General features: G+C 44.2%; 1 protein-coding gene across 1 annotated transcript; it reads left to right on the top strand.

The window, feature by feature from the left end:
- The first annotated feature begins 5,495 nt into the window (after positions 1–5,495).
- On the top strand, positions 5,496–24,006 carry USP1 (ubiquitin specific peptidase 1). Its single transcript, XM_077450576.1, has 9 exons — positions 5,496–5,661; positions 8,610–8,850; positions 11,953–12,079; positions 12,165–12,272; positions 13,185–13,345; positions 14,713–15,356; positions 19,798–19,962; positions 21,136–21,337; positions 22,709–24,006. Exons 2-9 carry the CDS (start codon positions 8,678–8,680, stop codon positions 23,427–23,429), a joined length of 2,301 nt encoding a protein of 766 aa, XP_077306702.1. The 5' UTR covers positions 5,496–5,661; positions 8,610–8,677; the 3' UTR covers positions 23,430–24,006.
- Positions 24,007–25,269: the final 1,263 nt, after the last annotated feature.

Raw genomic sequence — 25,269 nt, 5'->3', positions numbered from 1 at the left:
ACCAATTGATTATTTTTTTAAATGTTTACGTTTTACAAACGTTTTAAACTTTTTAAAACCAGGGACAGATCCTATGGAGCCACTGCTTTTAGAATCGAATGCCCTGTACGCACGATAGGATTTTCCGACAAAAAAAGCGTTGGCATTGCTTGTTTGTTTGTTGGCTCAAACTTGTCTTGCATACACACGGTCACACAAATGTTGTCGGAAATTCACGAAACGTCAAGAACGAGGTGACATACAAGACGTACGACAAGCCGAGAAAAATGAAGTTCAATAGCCAGTGCAGCTCTTCTGCTTGATTCTGAGCATGCGTGGCCTTTTGTGCGTCGGAATTGTGTGCACACGCTCGGAAATTTTTTAGAAAATTTGAGAACCTGCTCTCAAAAATTTGTTGGCGGAAATTCCGACAGCAAATGTTCTATGGAGCCTACACATGGTCGGACTTTCCAACAACAAGCTCATATCCAACATTTGTTGTCGGAAAATCCCATCGTGCGTACAGGGCATTAGGCATACATCACACTACCAAAAACCTCTAGATGAGGGGATCATCCCCAGCCAATCTAACCTCCAAAAAACTGGCAAGGCTGCCATTTGCTTTTTACGAGTGCTAGTCGCAAACCTCCATCTTCTTCTGCATTGAGAAAATCGAGAACTGTGGGAATAGAATCATCTTGTTTCCCTGACTAATTCATAGGGAAGGAAAGTTCTCCAAACCTTTGCATACATTTTTCTGATACAGAACTATACAGCTATTCAACCACTTTCTCTGACCATCCCTCGCCCCGGAGAATCCATCTTTTTAGCCTCCTGAGTCCTCCATCACAGAGAGATCTGGGTTCTATCTGCTCTCCCTGTATAAGCGATTTTCTAGAGACCTGGAGGAATGGGAGAGATCTGGGTTCTATCTGCTCTCACTGTATAAGCAATTTCCTAGAGACCTGAAGGAACGGGAGAGATCTGGGTTCTGTCTGCTCTCACTGTATAAGCGATTTCCTAGGGACCTGGAGGAAAGGGAGAGATCTGGGTTCCATCTGCTCTCACAGTATAAGTGATTTCCTAGAGACCTGGAGGAATGGGAGAGATCTGGGTTCTATCTGCTCTCACTGTATAAGTGATTTCCTAGAGACCTGGAGGAACGGGAGAGATCTGGGTTCTATCTGCTCTCACTGTATAAGCGATTTCCTAGAGACCCTGAGCAACGGGAGAGATCTGGGTTCTGTCTGCCCTCACTGTATTAGCGAATTCCTAGAGACCTGGAGGACCGGGAGAGATCTGGGTTCTATCTGCTCTCACTGTATAAGCGATTTCCTAGGGACCTGGAGGAACGGGAGAGATCTGGGTTCTATCTGCTCTCACCGTATAAGCGATTTCCTAGGGACCTGGAGGGACGGGAGAGATCTGGGTTCTATCTGCTCTCACTGTATAATCAATTTCCTAGGGACCCGGAGGAACGGGAGAGATCTGGGTTCTGTCTGCTCTCACTGTATAAGTGATTTCCTAGGGACCTGGAGGAACGGGAGAGATCTGGGTTCTATCTGCTCTCACTGTATGAGTGATTTTCTAGGGACCTTGGCTCCCTGGAGGAACGGGAGAGCCCAAGAACCAATGTGGGTACCACTGGCAGGGTGGTGCATTTTGAGTTTTCCATAAAATTGGGGAGCTCTAGAGCCACCCAGACCACTTTATCAGAAAGCTCTACACTGGCTGGTAAAGATGGTGTTCTGCCGAAAACTCCAACTCGCCCAAAATCTCCAACCACGTCCCTTCTGGGTTTCTCTCCAGCAGCTATAATTGTAATTTAGACAAGTTGGCTGTTTTTCACAGAACACTAGCAGCGTATAGGTGACTAGGGTATACGATACGAGTGGACGTTGTTAGTCGGCCCGGCTAGTAACCAACAACATGGCTGCCTCCAAGGTGGTGACAACTTTTTTTCCTCCTTACCCGGTGTAATGACATATTCGGTTTGCTACGGAAGTGACGTTCTGTCGCCGACATCTTGCTACACCCCACACTCGTCCACGGTAAAGATCCACTGAGAAAGGGGAAAGAGGACATCTTGTTACACCCACCGGAGTTTTGCATTTTAGATGTATTTATAACAGTTACAATAATATAACAGCAATCAGCACACACATACAAAGTAACAGATAATTGCAAGCTGAACACCCGAAGGAGCAAATTACAACACCTCAAATACAGATTAAAACAAGGGAATGGTGCAGCGCAAAGTAAGATCGATACAATAAATATAAATAAATATACAAATAGTATAAACAGAAAAAAGCCAAAAGAGGGCAAGAGGGGGATGAGGCCACCACGTGATGGATAAGATCTTCCCATGAGTGTTCGAATGTAACAAAATCCTTCCACCTTCAATAGAGGGTACTCTTACCGGATTTGATGGACCACTGAAAATTCAAATGGTCAAATAGGCTTAATCTAATGCATCTGAAGGAAAATGGATCCAGCAGCATCAATCAGCAGATGAGGATGAGATACGGTCAGATGAAATACTTCCAATGACACAAAAACACCGGCATCCAATAAACTCCTCAGTGCTCTGATAAGTTGATGTACTCCAATATTCACAGGATCAGAAAGTATCTGAGCAAATCCTATAGGCAAATTGCTTGATAGACACTCCAGCAACAAAAAAGATCCCCAATTGCATGAAGCGATTACTATGATGGTAAATACCCACCACTACATGATGAAATGGTCTCAGATTTTACAGCACGATATTTCCCTGGTGGATTGGGGGAGCATATGGGAGCACACATTCCAGAATCTCTCGATGTGGGACCCACAAGGAAACTGCATACAAAGTCCTAATGCACTGGTACCGGACCCCAGATATTCTACATGCCCGTAACAGATTAATTTCAAAGCAATGCTGGAGATGTGGTGGTGGGGGGGGGGGGGGGGGGGTCGGCTCTCACTACCATATTTTTTGGGACTGCCCCCTAGTCCACCAGTTCTGGCTCCCAGTCCAAAATCTGTTAGAAACACTGGTTGACATTCCTATTTCCCTGACGCCCATGCATTATCTGCTAGGCCCCCTTTTTCCTGGTATTTCTAAGGTCTTGTTGTCCTTCATCTTATTGGCTGCTAAAAGGGTCATCCCCAGGTTATGGTTGTCCACCTCTCCGCCAACACTTCCGCAATTGATCACCACTGTAGCTGAAATACGTAGAATGGAACACTTGACGGCCGTAGTGGAGGGTAAGGTGCAGAAATTTTCTAAAACATGGTCAACATGGGATGAGTCTATATATGGCTCTGATGGGATTGACCCTAATTAGTTAAATCTGGATACATACATATCCCCGAGAGAAGGTCTGAAATTTCTTTTTTCTTTTTGTGTACAGCTTTCTTTGAGGTTAAATGGTATGTTTACAGTTTTTGTCTATAACCCCCTTAAGGATACGGTAGAGGGTCGCTTCAATTTCTATTCTTTAGGGATGCGACCATCTCTCCCCCACTCAAATTAATACTTTAACCACTTGCCGCCCGCCCTATAGCAGATACACGGCGGCAAAGTGGTTTAAAAATCCTGACCGGACGTCATATGACGTGATCAGGATTTTGAGCCGCTGCGCATCGCGGCGATCGTTGTTGCGGGGTGTCAGTCTGACACCCTGCAACTACGATCTCGGTAAAGAGTCTCTGACGGAGACTCTTTACCACGTGATCAGCCATGTCCAATCACGGCTGATCACAGTGTAAATAGGAAAAGCCGGTGATCAGCTTTTCCTCACTCAAGTCTGTCAGACGCGGGTAGAGGAGAGCCGATCGGCTGCTCCTCTGACGGGGGGGGTCTGTGCTGATCAATTATCAGCGCAGCCTCCCCGAGGATGCCTACACTGGACCGCCAGGGACGCCACCAGACCACCAGGGATGCCCAGCACAAGGTAATCCTCCCTAGACCACCAGGGATGCCAGTCAGTGCCCACAATAGATGCCAATCAGTGCCCATAATGGATGGCAATCAGTGCCCACAATGGGCATCACTGATTGGCATGCATTATTGTTTGGCACTGATTGGCATCCATTAGTAGGAAGGTGTTTAAGTGCCCCGTATTGAAGTGGTTAATCACATCACTATACCTCTGTGTGTTCAGATTTTGTATGCCCTGTAATCAAAGGATACCTGCACTGTCTCGATATGTTAATATTTCATGTATATTTCCTTCTGTATGATGTTGAAAATGTAAAATAAACAATTAAAAAAAAAAAAAAAGATCCCCAATGTGAAAAAAAAATGATCTAAGTGTAGCTTTAAAAACGGTCCATATTTATTAATGAAAGTAAATAAAAATTCTTAGGCTCAAATAAAATGTGTAAAAAATAGCCATACAGTCAGTAAATGCATGGGTAATATCAATGCGAAATTAACACATTGGGGATCTTTTTCCTTCAGATGCATTCGATTAAAGCCTATTTGATCATTTGAGTTTTCAGTGGTCCATCGAATCCGGTAAGAGTTCCCTCTATTGAAGGTGGAAGGATTTTGTTACATTCGAACACTCATTGGGAAGATCTTATCCATCACATGGTGGCCTCGCCCCCCTCTTGCCCTCTTTTGGCTTTTTTCTGTTTATATACTATTTGTATATTTATTTATATTTATTGTATCGATCTTATTTTGCGCTGCACCATTCCCTTATAATAATAATCTGTATTTATAACAGTAAAGTGAGTTTCTATCGTGAAATACGGTACTTAGAACGCCGTCTGACTACTTAGATGTTGAATTTTAAAAAGCAGCGAACTTCTGTCAGATTAGCAAACCTGTGAGATGGGCAGAGTTGCCGCTGCTTTTAAAATTCAAGATCTAAGTAGTCAGACAGAGTTGTAAGTCTTGTATTTTTATTATAAATAATAATGATATATTATTAATAAAAAACTTGATATAATAATATATCATTATATCAATATTATTATTATATAATTATTTTGTCAGCAATATATTATTACTACTAATAAAAATAATGATGCTGATATCATAATATACTAATATATCATCATATTACATCATTGATATATTATTATATCATAGTGATAGATTCATAATATAATAACAAGGATTAAATAATGTTATTGTTATAGCATTAAAATTATTACTATATAATTATTATTTATCATGATTATATTATTGCTATTAATAATAATAATATCTAAATAATAAAACAGTAATAAGGATATAATAGACAGATGTCGCTGCTGTCATTATAATGTGGAAGTATGATGATGACGTCAGAGCTCTCCGCCTCCTCCCACACATGACAATCCTACTTCCCACGCCCCCCTCCTCCTCCTCTTCCCGCCAATTCCCTCCTCGGCCGCCAGCCCTCCTCCTTCAAACACGATCCAGCCAATCCTAGTTCTTCGCGACTTGCTTCCTCGTCACGTGACCACGCCGCAGCCAACCGGCGCCCGGCCCCGCGTTTCCTTCAACTAAAAGTGAAAGCGCGGAGGGCGCCGTCTCTACGTCGGTGACGTCATCGCGCACGGAAAGGCGGGCTACGGCCTGGGAACTGTGTGGAGAACGTGAGATCCCCCCCCTTCCGAATAATGTTGTAGTGAATGGTTTCCCGCCAGAAAGAGGACGGAGAGCGGTGAGGGGTGCCGATCGCTCGCCAAGGCCGCCAGGTGGGTGTCTGTGGTCGGTGTGCGGAGATCTCCCCTCCCTCTCCCCATTTTTTTGAAGTGCGCGCAACAAGCGGTTAGTAATGGCGGCCGCCTGTCCCCTCCCCCTCCAGATCAGCGCTGCCCGGTGGCGGAGGAGTACCGGGGGGTGTGATGGAAGTGTCCCCGGCCTCCTCGCCTCTGTCCCCGCACAGGACGGGGGGAGGGGGTCACCACATGGGGATGGGAAGTGTCACCTGATGAGGGACTACAACCCCCAGCATGGCCTGTGACCCCTCCCCCACCCAGCACACACCGGGGAGGTCTATGTACATGGCCTGAAAATTAAAGGGGAACTCCAAGAACGTTTTATTTTAATGTTTAAGGTTATCGGTGTAAACGTGCCGTCTGTGTCCCCATTGGGGAGCTTTAACTTCACTTCCGGTCCCAAGTTGAAACAGGAAATGATGGAATCTCAGGGTGTCACCGGATCTAGTGTCCCCATTAGAAGATTTCACTTCCTGCCCCTTAACTAGGAGAGGAAGATGGAGGGAATTCCAGGGTGTCACCAGAATTGGTGTCCCCATTGAAGGGTTTCCCTTTACTTCCTGTCCTATAGCCAAAGCAGGAAGTGAGAGGTGTGTGTGTCGTTTTCCCATTGCAAGATTCTCTTCACTTTCTGTCCTATAGTAGAAACGGGAAGTGAAAGGAAATGGTGGAATCTCAGGGTGTCACCGGATCTAGTGTCCCCATTAGATTTCACTTCCTGTCCCTTAACTGAGAGGAAGATGTAGGAAATTCCAGGGTGTCACCAGAACTAGTGACCCCATTGAAAGGGTTACATTTCCTCCCTGTCCTATTTCCAGAACAGGAAGTGAGTGGAAATTGGGGTGTGTCCCCATTGGAAGATTCTCTTCACTTCCTGTTCCATAGCTAAAAGGAGAAAATTAATTCTGGAGTGTCACCGGATCTAGTGTCCCTGTTGGGAGATTCCCTTCACTTTCTTTTCTATACTCGAAACAGGAAGTCAAATGCGGGAATCTCAGGGTGTCAGCAGAATTGGTGTCCCCATTGAAAGGTTTACGTTTCCTCCTTGTCCTATTTCCAAAACAGGAAGTGAGAGGAAATTGTGGTGTGTCCCCCGACTCCCCATTGGAAGATTCTCCACTTCCTGTTCCATAGCTAAAAGGATAAAATAAATTCCGGGGGGGGGGGGGGGACCGGATCTAGTGTCCCCATTGGAAGATTCCCTTCACTTTCTTTTCTACAGTTGAAACAGGAAGTGAGATAAAATGCGGGAAATCTCAGAACTAGTGTCCCCGTTGAAAGCTTTCCCTTTACTTCCTGTCCTATAGCCAAAACAAGAAGCGAGGGGAAATTGTGGGGTGTGTGCATTGGAAGAATATATATATATATATATTTCTTAAACTTAACTTAAAAAAAATATGATTTTATCTTAAAAACCAAATGATAGCGATAATAAAAATATGTATATTAGTTTTGGGGTTCTAAGCCATTTTATAGCAAAGAAAAAAAGATTTTAACTTAAAAACCAACAAATGTCAGAAAAAGGTTTAGTGGTAAAACTTCCCTCATTTACACATCAAAGTGTATTCCTTTGATCTAAAGGAAAAATTGTTACAATGTTTATACTTAAAGCGGGGTTCCACCCTAAAGTGGACCTTCCACTCATCGGAACCCTCCCCCCCTCCGGCGCCACAATTGGCACCTTTCAGGGGGGAGGGGGGTGCAGGTACCTGTACAGTACAGATATCTGCACCCACTTCCGGGATAGCTCTCTGCGGAAAGGGGCATAGATTACGCCCCTTTCTGAAAGTCCCCCGCTGCCTGCTGGGAAACACACAGATCCCAGAGGCAGCGGGGACCATCCTTATTGTGCAGCGCGACTCGCGCATGCGCAGTAGGGAACCGGGAAATGAAGCCGAAAGGCTCCACTTCCTGATTCCCATACCCAAGATGGCGGCGGCAGCACCCGAGGGAGAGATCGGCTTCGGGTGCCGACATCGCGGGCGCGCTGGACAGGTAAGTGTCACTATTTTAAAAGTCAGCAGCTGCAGTATTTGTAGCTGCTGGCTTTAAAAAAAAAAAAAAAAAACGCGGAGTCCCGGCGGACTCCCACTTTAAGTTCCACTACTAAAGAATGTTGTGATTCTGGGCAGACTGCCCGTCATTTTAAATTTTTTTGTGGCTTGAGCAGAGAGAGTTCTCTGCATGGAAAGAATCAGGAAATACTTTTGTCAAGATCGAAACAGGGGGAAAAAAAAATCGTGATAACGAATAGTCCCTAATCCCAGCATGCAATGTTAATAGCAGCAATGGGTAGAGAGCGCCCGGCCACCACATACTACGGTGGTTAGCAGGTAAAAACGGCCTCAACTGGATTCATCCAGGGTTCACCCCACCCCCCGCGTGTTTCGCCAGACTCCGAGACTTTCTATAAGGGTTATTTTAAGCTTACTAGAAACCATCTTTTCATATTGAGTGCTGCCCATCTTTCCCAGCATGCTTTGTGACATCAGTGTCTAAGGACTACGTATCCCATGGTACCTTGCTGTCTGCAGTGATTCCTGTACTGACTTCGCCTCCTGAAACTCCTCCCCTCAGCACCTCCGTAGTTTGGACATTCCACGACACAGCAGTGCCTTTCTCGCAGGGCCTGGTGACTGCGTGTCACTTCATTCATGGAAGTGAATGTGGGAGATCTTTGCAAAGAATATTTACGAACCTCATCACCGCTCATATCAATAGGAGAAGGCTTAGAAATAATTGAAATACAATGTGGAGATGAATAAATGATTTAATACTTTCTCCATAGACTTAAATCTTTTCATTGTGGCTGTACATGTGTTGGAGAGCCGTGTTCCTTGTCTGCCGGCGCAGCCTTTGGCTTTACCTTTTTTTTGAAGTGGCTGAACAATGCTTTTGTGTGTTTTTTTTTTTTTTTTCCACAGGCGCCTGTTTTGATACCGTAAACAATCTGCCGGTGTAGACTGGCATTGGAACCCCCAAGGCCAGGAAAATGCCAGGAGTTACCCAATGTGAAAGTCAAACTGTCCTGGCCAAAGGCAGTCCCACCAGAAAGAACCGCCTATCTCTACGCTTCTTCCAGAAGAAAGAAACGAAAAGGACTTTAGATTTTGCCGAAACGCCGCAAACCGAGAGCCAGAATGTGGAGGAGAAGGAGCCCGAAGTGTAAGCAAACTGGTTCATATGTTGGTGCTGTTGGTATTGCCTGTTTTTAACATGTAGAATCTTTTTTTCACAGGTTGACTAATCTGTCTATATACTTTAACCACTACAATACAGGGCACTTTCGCCCCCTTCCTTCCCAGCCCAATTTTCAGCTTTCATCGCTCTAGCGCTTTCAGTGACAATTGCGCGGTCATGCTACACTGTACCCAAATGAAATTTTTATCATTTTGTTCGCACAAATAGAGCTTTATTTTGGTGTTATTTATTCGCGACTCCGTTTTTTATTTTTTGCGATATAAGCGCAAAAAAAGCAGAAATTAGGAAAAAAAACAATTATTTTCTTTTTTCCGTTTTAAAAGAAATCCAATAAAATCAAATTTTGTCATAAATTTAAGCCAAAATGTATTCTGCTACATGTTTTTGGTAAAAAAAATTCCGTTAAGTGTATAATAATTGGTTTGTGTGATCACGGACATATGTACGCAAATGATCATGTACATATGTGTGCAGGTGATCACGTACATATGTGTGCAGATAATCATTGGGACATGTGATTTTAGTGGGACATATGTGGGGGGCATGTTTTTATTTGGGGACATGTTTTTATTTGGGGACATGTTTTTATTTGGGGACATGTATGTTTTGGGGACATATGTGGGGACTGTGTTGTGTGTGGTGTGTTTACACTAGACTGGTGATCAGTGAGTAAAACCGGCTGTTTGTTTACATCACATGATGGCCGTGATTGGACACTGCCGTCATGTGATCAGGAGGGCCAATCACAGAGCCCTCCTGCCGATCTGAGATGTGCCGTGTCCGGGTGACACGAGCACATCGGGATCGCACCGCTGCGCGGGCACGCGCGCGATCCCGCCCCTTCTTAAGGACGTTCCTGAACGTCCTATCAGAAGTTGACGGCTCCCACCCAGCCGTATATGTGCATTGGCCGGGTGGGAAGTGGTTAAGATCAGCTTAAAGTGTTTAACCCTAAAAAAAAAAAAAAATCCTGTTCCTGTAATTCATGTTAATACATGGGGGGGGCGCAGAAGGATCTTGCTTTAAGACCCCTTTCACACTGGGGCGTTTTTCAGACGTTTTTCATGCGCTTTAGCATTAAAAGCGCCTGAAAGAAGCCGCAACTGCAATCCCAATGTAAAAGCCTGAGTGCTTTCACACTGAGGTGCTGCGCTGGCAGGGCGCCAAAAAAAGTCCTGCAAGCAGCTTCTTTGCAGCGCTTTTGGAGTGGTGAATACAACGCTCCTAAAGCACCTCTTCCCATTGAAATCAATGGGAAGCGCCTGAAAAAACTATTGGCAGCAGCGTTTTGTGGGCGCTTTTAACCCTTTGGCCACTAGCAAGAGTTAAAAGCGCCCCAATATCGCTCGAAAAACGCTGGTAAATCGCTGCTAGTTTAAGCAGCGCTTTACGAGCGTTTTTCGGGTGCTGACATTGTGAATGGGCTCTTAAAGCACTTGGGCTTTCACATTGGGATTGCAGTTGCGGCTTCTTTCATGCACTTTTTTAATGCTAAAGCACCTGAAAAATGCCCCAGTGTGAAAGGGGTCTTAAGAGCTATGAGCGGAAGTAAAGTTTTGACGTTGCTTCCGCCCTGCATTGGTATGGAGCTGGGTGGGGGCCATCTTCCCCTCACTCGGCTCCATACCACAGAGGACACCAGATCCTATCGCCTCCGCTGCTGCCGGCGGCTCCGGTAAGCGGCGGGGGGGGGGGCTCTCCTGCCACAGAGACCACTTTTCTCTCAAAGCGGACCACCCGCTGAAGAAGTGGATACTGGGTCTATGGCAGCTAGCTGCTGTGATAACTATATTCCTCTTCAAGGTAACGCCCGTATAATGACGGCTGGCGGCCCGGTAGTGGTTAAAGCAACCCTTCTGTTTCACCTGTAAAATAGTGTTAATTGTTCCCTCGTGTCAGCTACGAAAATACATTTAGGAGCGTCATATCTTCTGGATGCCCTGCATCTCTCGCTGGTATCCATGTCCTTCAAATCACTACAGGATACAGTTTGCTTTCAAGGGGAGCTTTGTTAGAGCAATAGGTTGGCTTTAAGGCCTCCTCCACACAGGGCGTACTAAAGCACACATCCTTGGAGGGCTGTATTTTCGCCGTATGGGATTGCACGGGTGTTGCGTGCCTCACCATGCAGGCAGTCCCATTAATGTCAGATAGAATGCAGCATCTGCACAGTCATAGATTGCGCACCTGCAGTAAAGTCAATTGGGAAGCAATGGCTGCACGAACAGATGCTGCTCTCAATTTGACATCAATGAAACTGCCTGCACAGGGATGCACTTACAACTGTGCCGGGGTAAACACGGCCCTTCACAGGCATATACTTTAGTACGCCCTGTATGAGCCATGTCCCATTGGCAAATTTCATTCATGTTTAATAGAAGCTTACAAATGGTCAGGTCCTTGTGCACTTTGGTTTACAACTTTTTTCTTGTATTTAGAAGTATATTTTGGTTGTGTTAAACTTAAAGCGGAGCTCCACCCGATTTTAAAAGATCAGCTCAAGCAGATTACCTCAGTGTTAGAAAATAAAAACGGAACATTTTTTTTTTCCCACTGTACCTTTGATTTCCACATCTTGATCTGTATTTCCTGTATGTAGAGTGTGCGAGGTTGGTGCGGCTATTTCGTAACTTCCTTTTCGCCGCACTGGCTCCTGGGAGCTTGTGTCAGTGTTCCCAGGAGTCAGTGCGGCGTTATCGCGGGATTTTCTTTTTTGGCATCACACGGGGGCGGGAACTACCCCCGTTGTGATGGCAACTATGACGCTCCACGAATTTAAATATTGAGCATGCGCGGGAATGAGGCATGCCCCTAGCTAAACATCAAGGAAGTATAAATGCTTGTGGGCTTCACATGCCCACAAGCAAGATGAAAACAGCCGTCACAATTTTTTTATAAGTTGTCATTTTCAATGATGGCGGACATTGGGCAGGCTAAATCTACAAACGTGAGTTTGCAATTGTTAATGGGTACAAAAAAAACCCAAAAAACAAAATAGCATATGGAGCTCCTATTTAATTTTAGGTATGTAAATTTTTTTTTTTTTTTTTTTTTATTTTTTTTTAGTTCGGATCAAGTAGTTCCTGCTGCACAGTTATCCCCTCCTGCCTGCTGTGTGAAGAAAGACAGCCTGGTTCCATTTGTAGGCTTCAATAACCTCGGCAACACATGCTACCTTAACAGCATTCTTCAGGTATGTAGCAGACGGTGTGTTCTGATATTACAAAACTCAGCATCTTCTTTTGCCTAAAACTTGGTGTGTCCCTTTTACACTTCAGGTTTTATGTTACTGCCCCGGGTTCAAAAACGGAATTAAGCACTTGTGTGATGTTATTTCCAAGAAGAGGATGACTTCAAAGGATGACAATGAACAGGTTCTTGAAAAGGTAAAAATTGTGTTCAATCTTCTCTTGAGTTTCAGTAATAAAGTACAAGTTCACCTTTTTGGGGGGGGGGGGGGGGGGGGGGGTGTGCACATATTTTTTCAGAACATTTTGTTTACATTTTTATGATTCTTTTCCCCAAGAGCCTGTAAAGTATTGTACCTGTGATCAGTGACTCCTGGGTGCAGTACCAGGCTCCTGCAGACTCTTCTCCAGCTTTCTTCTTATTCCAACTTTCCTCTGTACCATCCTACTGTTAGGTTTTGAGGAACCCCTGCTCACAGGGGGGTAGTGGGAGCAAGCGGTGATGGATCACAACCGTGCCTGCAGCTGAATTGCACAGGCACATGCTGTGAGTTACTGTGCGATTCAAACTGCATGCAAAGTGCAGTACATATGCGATCTGCAGCGGATGTCTATGAAAGGTTAACGACACTGCAAACGCGGGTCGCACACGCATTGCTTTTGCCCGCACCAGATCACATGGTACTATTGTAATGGGTTTTAAAAAGTAGTTCATGCACTATTTGGTTCAGTGCATTTTTTTTGCCCATTCAAAATGAATGGGCTTGAAATTGCACCACATGTGAACTGCACAGGAGCACACAGCCTGTTCCTGTGTGATTCTGCTGCAGCCATTGTGTGAACCAGCCCTCAATATGGGTGTATTGTGTAACCTGCTGCAAAAGTGGACTTGGCCTTTTAAAGTTGTAATACTGTTTACTTGTAAGTAAAATTCCTGTGCATCTTATTTTATTTTTTATTGTGCACATTTGGGTATTAAACCTAGTGTCACCATAAATTTAATGTTTTTACTCCAAGGGAAGACTCAAGTAGATCAACCTCAGTGTTTCCTTTTATGGTTTTGAATGAACTTGCATCGTTTGGCACTATAAAGTTTATTTTATTGTACAGGATGGTGTGAAGGAAGACTTGCCAGCCAGCTATGAGGTTATCTGCAGTCTAAGCTCTCTGGTTCACTCTGCTGAACACCTTCAGCTTAGCTTTCTTTTGAATCCGGAGAATTATGATACTGAACTTGCTGCTCAACCAAGAAGACTCCTAAACACATTAAGGTATGGGCTAATGATGTATTTTGGGGTTATGGTGATTTTGAGCAGTTTAGGGACTTTTTTGTCTTTTTTTTTTTTTTTTAGGGTTAGAACAGATGTATAATGTGCAAGTTTATTTTATTTTTTTTGGTTTTACTGTGTTTGGCGGCCCTCCAGCTGTTGCGAAACTACAAGTCCCATCATGCCTCTGCCTGACTTAGTCATGCTTGTAACTGTCAGCCTTGCAATGCCTTATGGGACTTGTAGTTTTGCAACAGCTGTCCTCTATCCTGGCGACCAGTGTCACTGATGGCAGTAAAGTGCTGGGAAAATCCAAGTTTTACAGCTGTCCCTAGAAACAATGGAAAATCTTCAATAGGTGACACGGCTTTCTTAAAGCGGATTTTCCTCACTCTGGAGAAATTTCCTCTTACTTCCTATTGAGTATCTGGGGCACTTTGGCCCCGGAAAGGATTTACCTCCATTAATGACCAACCAGGCCATTTTTTTGAGATGCAGCACTGCGTTAATTTAATTGACAATTACCCGCGTGTGTGACGCACCAAAACAAAATTGATGTCCTTTTATTTCACCCCCCATCTTGCCATCTTTTGATGGTATTTGATCACCTCTGCTTTTTTTTTATTTATTTTTTTTGCGCTGTAAACAAAGCAGAAAATTTTGAAAACCCAAATTTATTATTTTCTGCTATGTAACATCCAATTAAAAACTAACTTCATCAATTTAGGCCAATCTGTTTTCTGCTACATATTTTTGGTTAAATAACCTCAATAAGCGTATATTGATTGGTTTGTACAAAATTTATAGTGTCTACAAAATGGGGGATAGATTTATGGCAATTTTTATTATTTTTTTGGGCAGCAGTTACATTTATTATCGTGTTCAGTGCTAAATATATCCACTGTACTAATGACACTGGCAGTGAAGGGGTTAACAGGGGCAATCAAGGGGTTAAATGTGTTCCCTGGGTGTGTTAACTGTATGGGGGATGGATTGCCTGGAGCGACAGATCCATCTTACTGCATAGCAGAAAGACAGGATCCATGTGTCATCCCCTGACAGAACAGAAATCTGCCTTGTTTGGTTTGGCAGATCCCCGTTCTGTCTCTGCGGGGAACGCTCGCCAGTGGACATAGTCCGCCGGACCCGCTGATTGGCTCCCCCTGCTGCCCAATTGGTCATGTGCTTACAGAACACCTCTGTAGGAGCCTGACGTACACCTAAGGCGATTCATGCATCCGAGCCAACCTGCCACAGTATAACTGGCGGCTGGTCTGCAACTGATTAGACGAGGATCCTGAATGGATCAGTTTTATCAGTTAGTGGTGTTATATTTCTAATGCATATGTGTTTTTTTGTTTTTTTAACAGGGAACTTAATCCCATGTATGAGGGATATCTTCAACATGATGCACAGGAGGTCTTGCAGTGCATATTGGGGAACATACAGGAAGCTTGTCAGGCTCTCAAAAAGGAGATGAAAAGCTTACAAATGCAAGAGCCAGCCAAACCCCAGCCTGAAAAAGGATCCAACTGTTGTGAAACCCTGGAGAAGCCTCGAAAGGATTCTTCATGTGCAGGAACTGAGGCTGAAACCAATATAAATGGGAAGCGAAAGAACGAGAATGAAGTTGGTAATGCAAAGAAAAGGACAAAGCTTTCCAAAGAGCCATCTCTGGAGGAACAAAGGGTGACCAGATCTAAGAGAAAGTCCGATAAACAAGATGTCAAAGTGGATGGTTCTAAAACTGCTAATGAGGGCTCTGCTTCCAATCCTACTCAAAAGAAATCCAAGATAGGCCTGCACTGGCTCAAGTCTGGCAAGCAGCCTAGTATTCTATCCAAGTTCTGTAACCTAAGTAGAAGCTCCAGCACATCACCTAAAAGTCCTCCAGCTGAGAACCGTGCCCAAAGTATAAAACCAGAGCTTGAGAGGATAGAGGTGGAGAAACCAGTGAAGGATATTGGAGGCTGCAAACAAGAGGAAAGCAAAGATGCGGAACCTTCCCAGAATGGTTAGTTACATGTCTGCTATATCTGTTCGTCCTTATTGCTGAATAGTTACCGTATTTATTGGCGTATAACATGTACTTTCCCCTAAAAATATGGGGCAAATAACGGGTGTGTTATACGCCGATAGTGCATCTCGAAGGGGGGCGGGTGCCGCCAGAATTCACCAAGCTGTCCTCTCCGGTTTACACACATTCCCGCCTCCGCCACCAGCATTGGAGCAGTGTTCTGTCTATCACAGGAGCTGGTCCAATGCCGATGGTGGGACTGTGTATGTGACTGCCGACTGAGAGCTGAGTAAACTGGTGATGACAGCTTGGGGATTTCCTGCACTGAATTGATGAGATGGTAAGGGTCCTTTCACACGGGGCAGATCCGTGCTGGATATCCGCTTGCTCAGCGGGGATCGCCGGAGCCCTATGGGAGATCGGTTGAAGACGGACCGCAGTGTCCGTCGTCGTCCGATCCGATGACGGATGGAAAAATTGCTTTTTCCTCCGTCACACTTTTTCGGAGCCGGTTCGGATGTCAGCGGACATGTCACTGCTGACATCCGACGCTCCATAGACCTCTATGGAGCATCCATTCAGGTCCGCCTGAAAAACTGACAAGCGGGCCTGAACGGATCGTCCGTGTGAAAGGGGCCTTAGTTTGCAGATGGGCACTAATAAGGCTGCATTGATGGGCACCAGACATTATTTTGCTTCAAAAAAAAAAAAATATCCTGAAACTTCCCTCTTAAATTGAAGGTGTGTTTTATATGCCGATTAAATACTGTACTTGTCTGCTATATTCTTGTTCCTAGGGCTGCAACTAACGATTATTTTCATAATCGATTAATCGGCCGATTATTTTTTCGATTAATCGGATAAAAAAAAGGGGGGGAGATATATATCTCTATCCCCTCTTCCCCCCCCCCCTCTCGGCCCTTCATGGTGACAGCGGCTCCTCGGTGTGGTGTGGGGCGGAGTCTTAGTCCGGACCCGCCACACGTGACTCGGCCGACTCCTCCAAATGGAGCGAAGGGCACCCGGAAGCCGGGAGATGGATGCACGCATGTGCAGAGCCCGACCTCCAATCACGGCAGCGCTGGAAAGCGGGGACAGAGGAAGAGGACGGGGGATGTGCGGGAACAGAAGTCAGGACTTTTTAGGAAAGTTGGGAAGATGTGAAGTCTCTGAGGGCTGAACTTCATTCAATCTGCTACTTGACAAGGCAGGCTGTATGGAAAGGGTTAATGTTAGAGTAATCCCCCCTCCCCCCCCATACACAGAACCCAGCAATGTGAGGACTGAGGAACTCATCCTGCACCGTACAATAACACTGACAGACAGCAGGGAGCCCTACTTGTTCCTACTGCAAAATAGGGTCTGCACATTCAGAAAGCCATTTCAGAGATCAGTAACCTCAAAGGAGACTCCTTCAGAAAAAAATTAAGCCAGCAGCAAATACTGTAGCTGCTGACTTTTAATATAAGGACACTTACCTGTCCACCGAGCCGATTCTTCAATCTGCTTTAGGTTCAGGTGGCGGCATTTTTAGTAAGGAAAACAGGAGGTGAAGTCTTATGGCTTTACAGCCTATTTTCTATTGCGCATGCACAGCACTGTGCCTTGTGAATGGAAAGGAGGGGGGTGAACTTCTGGCTCAGGTTTCTGCCGTGACCTGAGCCAGGAGTGGGAGCGGGTACCTGTCAAAACCAGGTCCCACACCGACCCTACAAAAAGTGCCAAATGTGTTAGTGGAGGAGGGGGGGAGGTTGCAAACAAGTGGAGCTTGCCTTTTTAGGGTGGAGCATCTTTTTAAAGCCATTGTAAACTTTGTTTTAATGGAGGGCGGGGGGGAGTTGTACTTGCCTGTTCTCTGTAATGGTTTCGCACAGAGCAGGCATCCTCCTCTTCTGGGGTCCGTTGCTGGCACTCCTGAATACTCCCCCTTGGCCCAGCATAGGAAGCCGCTTCCTATGATTGGCACTCCTGTGGGCTCAATCACAAGCCGGGCTGTTTGCATCTATTCAGACACAGCCTGGCTCTGCCCCACCCTCTGCTCACAGGTTTGGACTGACAGCAGCGGGAGCAAGAGAAGCTGTTGCAGACATGTGCAGAGCTGGACTGAGATGAGTTTCTGAGTTTAGGAGGGAGCTGCATGTAAAGGTTTTTTACCCTTAATGCAAAGAATACATTAAGGTTAAAAAAAAAAAAAAAAAACTTATCTTTACAACCACTTTAAAATGTATGTAAACCCTCACAATAAATTTCTTTTGGATTGTCAAAATATACCATCAAAAGTGTTTATCTGCTCAGTGCATAAAAAAATAAAAAAAAACTGCCAGAAATCCAACGCTGTCCTGTGTGCTTCTCATTGCAGTGTTATCAGCGCTGAACTACAGAACACCGCCCATTTTATGGGGGGTGGTGTTCTGTAGTAGTGTCTTCTGATTACAATGCTGCGCTTCCATAGATGCGGTACAGTGAGTGAATATCAAGCTAGGGTCAAACGTTTAATGGCAGACGGGATCGCCGGGTGAAAAGGGAATTAAGAGTCTGAGGCTGTTGGTGTGTAGCGTAAACCTGCCTTTGCCCTTGTTTCAGCCCTCGAGCGGGTATGTACATACCTTTTTTGTTCTGAAGGTGAAAGGCTTGGAGCCTGTTCTGATGTCTAAATATGTAGGTCATTATTACAGAACAAGACTACCGCACGCGGTTTGTCTCATGCTTGTAAAAATGGCACTTGGTGTGAAACCAGTTGCTAACCTCTGGAATAATTCAGATACTATGGTCAATTTTGGAAAAGAAAAAATACGTGTGCGGTGTGTTATTTATTTTTTGTTCCCCCCGCAATACTTGAGTATTTTATTTCTGCATTATTTGCGTTTTTTTTTTTTTTTGCGCATTTCAGTATCGTATTTTCAATTAAATATTTTGCGTGAGGTGTTTTTTATTTTTGTATCATATATATATATATATAAAAAATATATATATATATATATATATATATATATGCATTGAGACTTTCACAGTGTTTTGTAAGTAGAAAATCAATTGGCAAAACATTTAACTGGCTTTTCATGCCTAAAGGTGCTCTAAAGACAGGTTTCGATGTCATAGAGCGCAATGCATGGCCGAGAGTTGTGTGCAATTTCCAGTACTCTACATTTCATTGCTGACCTAAAACCATTCAAGCAAAGTCTTAACTACCTCCCACCCATATCTTGGATTGGCAGGAGGGCTCTGTGATTGGCCCTCCTGATCAGAGGACGGCTGTGTCCAATCAGAGCAGTCATGTGATGTAAACAGCAGTTTGCTAGGTGATGAGCTCTCCTCTCCTCACACGGAAGTTGTCAGTGGAGGGGATCGCTGCAGCCGGCTGGTGATCGGTGAGTATGAGCTGTATTTTTACACACGGATCACTGGCCCAGTGTCCCCAAAACAGTGTCCCCCCACACCTGTCCCCACATATGTAACTAAAATCATATGTCCCAGTGATCCCTATGCCTGCAAGGTAACCAAGGGGGTCACCTTGCGGGCGCGCTCCCACGTCCATAGAGGCCGAATGCAGGACTCAGCCCCACCCCCGGCGCTTGCATCATTGGATTTGATTGAGAGCAGCGGGAGCCAATGGTTGCACTGCTATCGAGCTGAGAACCCTGCACAGAGACAGCTAGGAGTGCGACGGATCAAAAAACTCACGGATCGGATCATTTTTTGGATCAGCAAATGAATTTGCAAAAAACCTGTGAAAATTCCACCACCATATAGTCCCCACTGTAATATACATCTCCCCCACTGTAATATTGGCTAGGTATGGCCAGAGTATTGGCTGGATAGGCTGTGACTGCACTTGTCACAGAGCAGTGCTGTGGGCTCTACAGATGCCGCCCACGGTGCTGCTGCCATCCGATCTCTCCCCTTCACTGTACAGATCTGTACACAGAGGGGAGAGGGGAACCGGCGTCTTACAAGTGATCGCTCTGTCATTTGACGGAGCGATCACATTGTAAACGCCGATGGGTGCACCAAGATGGCCGCCGCTTCGGAACTAGGCCGAAGCCGTGGCCTTTCCTAGATTGCAATGTTTTGTCGCACTGTTTTTGCGCAGCGGTCTTTCAAATCTGATTTATTTGGAATAAAGTACAGTTTCAAGAATAAAAAAATAGATGAAAGCCCAATTTTTTTTTTTTTGTGTATAATGTGAAAGATGTTATGTGCAAGAAAATCATAATCTTCTAAGCAAAAAAAAGGGGATTCTCATTTTTCCCAGAATCGTGTAGCTCTACTTCTTTACACTGATTCAGTCTTCTACTTGCCATAGAATAAAGGCGATTAATCTTGCAAACAATCATGCGTTGCCTAAATACTTGCTCTTTGGATGTATGCTGTGACTTTTTTTTTTTTTTTTTAAATGCCAAGTAAAGAATCATTCTGTAACTATAATTTGTAATTATAGAGTCATCTGAGTTGCAACTGGTGGAGAAATTGTTCCAGGGCCAACTGGTGCTGCGGACTCGCTGTCTGGAGTGTGAGTGTTTCACGGAGAGGAGGGAAGATTTCCAGGATATCAGTGTACCTGTGCAAGAAAATGATCCCCCCAAACTGGAGGAGAACTCGGATAGTGAGTACAGGAACTATTAATGTCTTTTCCTAAATTTTGCAATGGAGGTTTTCTCTGCCTTGGTATAGGTTTCCTTTTCTTCCTTCAACATTGTTTCCTGATTGTCTGGCCTAAGTTGTTCATACATGTTTAGAAATGGCTCCATTCATTTCCCCAGGTGGTGATTTATTAGCAGATTGCTGGAAGATTCCCTGCCATTCCCGCCCCTCCGTGCGAAGGTGCGTGAGGGTGCCATTCAATGTGTGGGTGCAGATGCGATTCCTGCACCCGTAGCCATACGCATAGTTGTGAACCCAGCGTTAAAGGGCCTGCTGACCACCAAACAGGAAGTGAGGGAAAATTTGCAACAGTGACAGATTTTTTTTTATTTCTAACACTGGTTGTAGCCTTCCCCCTACTATTCAAAAGAGGAGGGGGGAGTTTAGGGGTAAAATCTCAACATTTATTTTTTTGCTAGCCTCTGTACCCCCTGATTCAGGTGTGTGTTTTGTGTGTGTGTTTTGTGTGTGTGTTTTGTGTGTGTGTTTTGTGTGTGTGTTTTGTGTGTGTGTTTTGTGTGTGTGTTTTGTGTGTGTGTTTTGTGTGTGTGTTTTGTGTGTGTGTTTTGTGTGTGTGTTTTGTGTGTGTGTTTTGTGTGTGTGTTTTGTGTGTGTGTTTTGTGTGTGTGTTTTGTGTGTGTGTTTTGTGTGTGTGTTTTGTGTGTGTGTGTTTTGTGTGTGTGTGTTTTGTGTGTGTGTGTGTGTGTGTGTGTGTGTGTGTGTGTGTGTGTTTTTGTGTGTGTGTGTGTGTTTTGTGTGTGTGTGTGTGTTTTGTGTGTGTGTGTGTGTTTTGTGTGTGTGTGTGTGTTTTGTGTGTGTGTGTGTGTGTTTTGTGTGTGTGTGTGTGTGTTTTGTGTGTGTGTGTGTTTGCCTAGTAGGTGGTGTTCCACAGGGCTTAGTCTTGCTTGCTTTTTAGAATGGCTCTGGGTTGGAATATCTCCTGATTCTTCTAATGCTGTGACTTCCTTGTGGAGATTTTCCCATCTCTTCCTGTGTGAAATGGCAAGAAGTGAGAGGAAACATCCCCACAATGTTCACATTACCAATTTTATTTAGTTTTTGGTCAGGATTCAGCTTTGGGATGGTGTCATTGGTGAAGCACATAGAAAATGTAACATTTTGTTCTGTTTTACAGTCTCCCCTGATTCCAGAATGGAAATCAAGACCTTGAAATGGGCCATATCCCAGTTTGCATCAGTGGAGAGAATTGTCGGAGAGGATAAATACTTCTGTGAAAACTGCCATCATTACACAGAAGCAGAGAGAAGCCTTTTGTTTGACAAGATCCCGGAAATAGTAACCATCCATCTAAAATGCTTTGCTGCAAACAGCTCAGAGTAAGTCTGATTATTCGTTGGAGCTAAATATCTGATTTAAGGGCCTATGGCATACTTGTTTGCTAGACTTTGGTTCTTCTATGGCTCTGACTACATGCTGCTTCTACTGAAAATTGCTTCTCTGCCAATTAAAAGCACTGACTGGATGCTTCTACCCCATACACAACCAGTCCTCGGTCACGATTAAGAAGCATTTTCTTGAAGCGGTGGCATTGTTGTAGTAAGCCATCTCCACTGTACAAGTATTTGTTTACAATACATTGGAAAGCAAGTCTTTTGAATGAGCTAAAGCTCCCTATTTGTAGGTGTTCAGTTTGAGAAGGCCTGGCTTGCAGTTTCCACTCAATTGATGGAGCAGTAAAAATACCAATAATAATAATGTAAACCATACTTCTCCTTTTGCCTATAAAATATGCCACCTGTTCGATAAGTGCAAAAAAAAATAATGGATGGATACTTCATGTGATACAATCTTATAAACAAACTACATTGCTCTTAAGCCTCATACACACGGTCGGACTTTGTACAAACTTTTCCGTGGACTTTTGTACAAAGGGCGTGGTCCACAAGTTTGTATTGCATACACACGGTCGGACTTTTTGACAACAAACGCGAACGTAGTGACATCACAACGTACTGACACCACTTCAAAAGAGGATGTTCAATGACTCCAGCGCCACCTTTGGTCAACTTCTGTATTGTAGTCTGATCTTTTGCATTGGTTCTGAGCATGCGTGTTTGTACCTTGTACAAAAGTCCGATGCTTTTGCATACACACGGTCGGGCTTTGCTCCATCGGACTTTTGTTGCCAGAAAGTTTGTCCGTTCGCACAGCCAACAAAAGTCCGATGAAAACAGAAAAAGTTTGTCCGATGGAGTGTACACACAGTCGGATGTTGCTCCAAAACAGCTAATTTGCATGTTTGTTGTCAAAAAGTCCGACCGTGTGTACGGGCCTTAAGTTATGTGGACTACAGAACACTCCCCCCAGTAAGGTGATGAGAACTGTGTTGGGTGTTTATAGGTGTCATGAAAGTTCATGTGCGTCTAAAGGCAGGCGTCACAATACTTTTGCCAATATAGTGTATATTGTACATTCACATCAGTCCCTGCCCTCAAGGAGCTTACAATCTAAGGTTGCTATCTCGCGTTCATTCATAGAGGGTGAATTTGGATAGGAGCTGATTTAGCCTACCAGCATATCTTTTGGAGTGTGGGAGGAAACCCCCACAGGGAAAACATGCAAACTCCAGGCAGGTAGTGCTGTTTTTGGGATTCAAACCGATGACCCTAGTGCTGCCAGGCACAAGCACTAACCCCTTAGTCACTATACTTTAAGCTCATTTATTATTATTTTTTTTCTATTTACAGATTTGACTGCTATGGAGGCCTCTCTAAAGTAAACACCCCTTTGTTAACACCATTACAATTATCTCTGGAGGAGTGGAGTACCAAACCATCCCCGGACCTCTATGGCCTGTTTGCAGTGGTAATGCACAGTGGAGTGACGATAAGCAGTGGCCACTATACCGCATACGTAAAACTTGACGACCTCCATAACTTTGAACTCAACCAGATCAAATTCCCCGGGGACCATCATGACATTGTTAAAACGGAACCTTTAACGCAGGATGTCCAAACATCCGATGAAAACCACGACGGTGAAACTTCATGTCGAGCCAATACGAACTTGCCATCAACTAGTAAAGTAAATAAAAAGGGTACGGATGCTGTTGGACTTCTTGGGGGACAAAAAAGTAAATCTGACTTTGAGCAGCTGCCGACACCTAAGACTCCTAAAACTGAAAGAGTTTCCAGCGCTGTATCAGACGGTAAAGGACTGTCTGACGCCAACGGCGATCTCCATTCGGATAACGATCAGAAAGTTCAGTCTCTTTCAGATGGCCTCTGCTCAAGTAAATCCGCTGCCCATTTCTTACAAATTCTAAAGGAGTATGAAGGCAAATGGCTGCTTTTTGATGACTCTGAAGTGAAGGTCACGGAAGAGCGGGACTTTCTCACTACAATTTCCCCTACCACTCAGTCTACATCTACTCCCTATCTACTGTTCTACAGAAAACTAGCGAAGTAGCGTCCACCTACACTCTGCACCTTTTGTACATTGTATAAAGTCTTCCATTGTCAGAAAGGACAGTTGTGTATATAATTGTATTTTGTATATAACAGATATTGCTGGATTGACGAGTCACAGTTTTTACCATAAACCTGTGGAATTATTGTGTTAAGCGTTTTGTATATAGAGTTTATGATTTTGTTCTTGTACAATTTTTTTTTTTTTTTTTTTCCCAGACACTTAATTACGCTTTGATTATTTTCTAACTTTTTAAAATAAAGTTTCCTATCCAAAAAATTCATTGGTCCATGGACCATGGCCATTACCAGGACAACTTTTTTATTTAAAATTTAAGTCCTGGAATGTGGTTTGATAGCTACTTTACAAACGAGCAATAATGTATAGGCTTTATAAACCTATTTATTAATGAATTTATAGATTGATGGCTTCTCTTTGTTGTGCAGATTGAAAACCGTATAGCTTTTATTGGGGTAACAGATTCTATATCGGTAACATTTTTCCTCTGGGCAGTTTCTAACTTTCATATATTAGAAAGTTTCTTACAATTTTTGTAATTAAAGTATTTCTTACTTTTGCCTTGATGTGTATTTTAAATAATATATATTTTTTTCTAATGCTCTGTTGCCAAATTTTGTAAGGGCTAGTTTGTCCCGCCTGACTTTGATGGTTTTTATTGTTTTGTTTGGACAGCCCGTGTGAAAGGGCCACAAATCAGGTCCACCTGTCAGTTTTTCAGGCAGACCTGATTGGACTCTCCCCTATGGAGTGGCAGATGTCAGTGGTGACATGTCTGCCACTGTCTTATCCAGACGGTCCTATTTTCCTTCCATCCGTCTGGCGGATTGGATGAGAAACGTTCACACTGCCCTATGTGTACCGATGCGAGTGTTTATAGAAAGTTAAAATAACAATTGATCTCATGCAGTAATAAACTGTCACACACAATGAAAGAAGTGCAATGGTGATGCACCAAAATTAAAGTTCAAGTGATGTGAAAAAATATTCTTAAATTTTGTGTGAACATACAGAGATTATGTGCTCTCAGCACTCTCACCTCCAAACAATGTATCGTGCCATGGGTGATGTGTTATCAGCTTCTTAAGGCACATATAGTAACACCGATATCAAGCTCCAGACTTCAAACTTACCATATTGCTATAGGCTCCAGTTAGCTATAAAAAAAAAAAAAAAAAAAAATGCCCTCCCAAAGAAGAGAGTAGAACTGCTTGAGTGGCTGAAGTAAGAGCTGGTATCTGTCGAAAGTTTTGAGTGGCATTCTGTACATCATGGGACACGGAAGCCTTAAGTAATTGTGTTATGGGTAGGGGGTGCACTGAATGGGTTTTCTTTGGTGCCGGTACCGAAAATGAAAAATACACTAGGCCGAAACCGTCAGATACAGATTTTTTTTTTTATATATTTAAACAAAAAAAATTTGATATATAAAATTGTGTTTATTTGTTGTTCAACTTAAAGCAGGGTTCCACCCTAAAGTGGAACTTCTGCTGATCGGAACCCTCCCCTCCTCCGGTGTCACAATTGTCACCTTTCAGGGGGGGGAGGGGGGTGGAGATACCTGTCAAAGACGGGTATTTACTCCCACTTCCGGGCATAGACTCCCGTTGGAGTCTATGCCTCTTCCTGTCCTGCCGCGCTGTCTGCTGGGACACACACGGGTCCCAGAGACAGCGCGGACAATTCCTATTGCGCTGCGCGACTCGCACATGCGTAGTAGGGAACCGGGAAGTGAAGCCGATTCGCTTCACTTCCTGATTCCCTCACCTAGAATGGTGGCGGCAACAGCCGAGAGCTGAGCGATCGATTGGCCTCGGCTGCC

This window comes from Lithobates pipiens, unplaced genomic scaffold (assembly GCF_037356315.1).
Source record: "Lithobates pipiens isolate NorthernLeopardFrog02 unplaced genomic scaffold, aLitPip1_a1.2 Scaffold_23, whole genome shotgun sequence".
Taxonomy (NCBI): Eukaryota; Metazoa; Chordata; class Amphibia; order Anura; family Ranidae; genus Lithobates; species Lithobates pipiens.
Note: the sequence above shows the minus strand (reverse complement) of the source record. Positions and strands in the feature narration are given on the sequence as shown.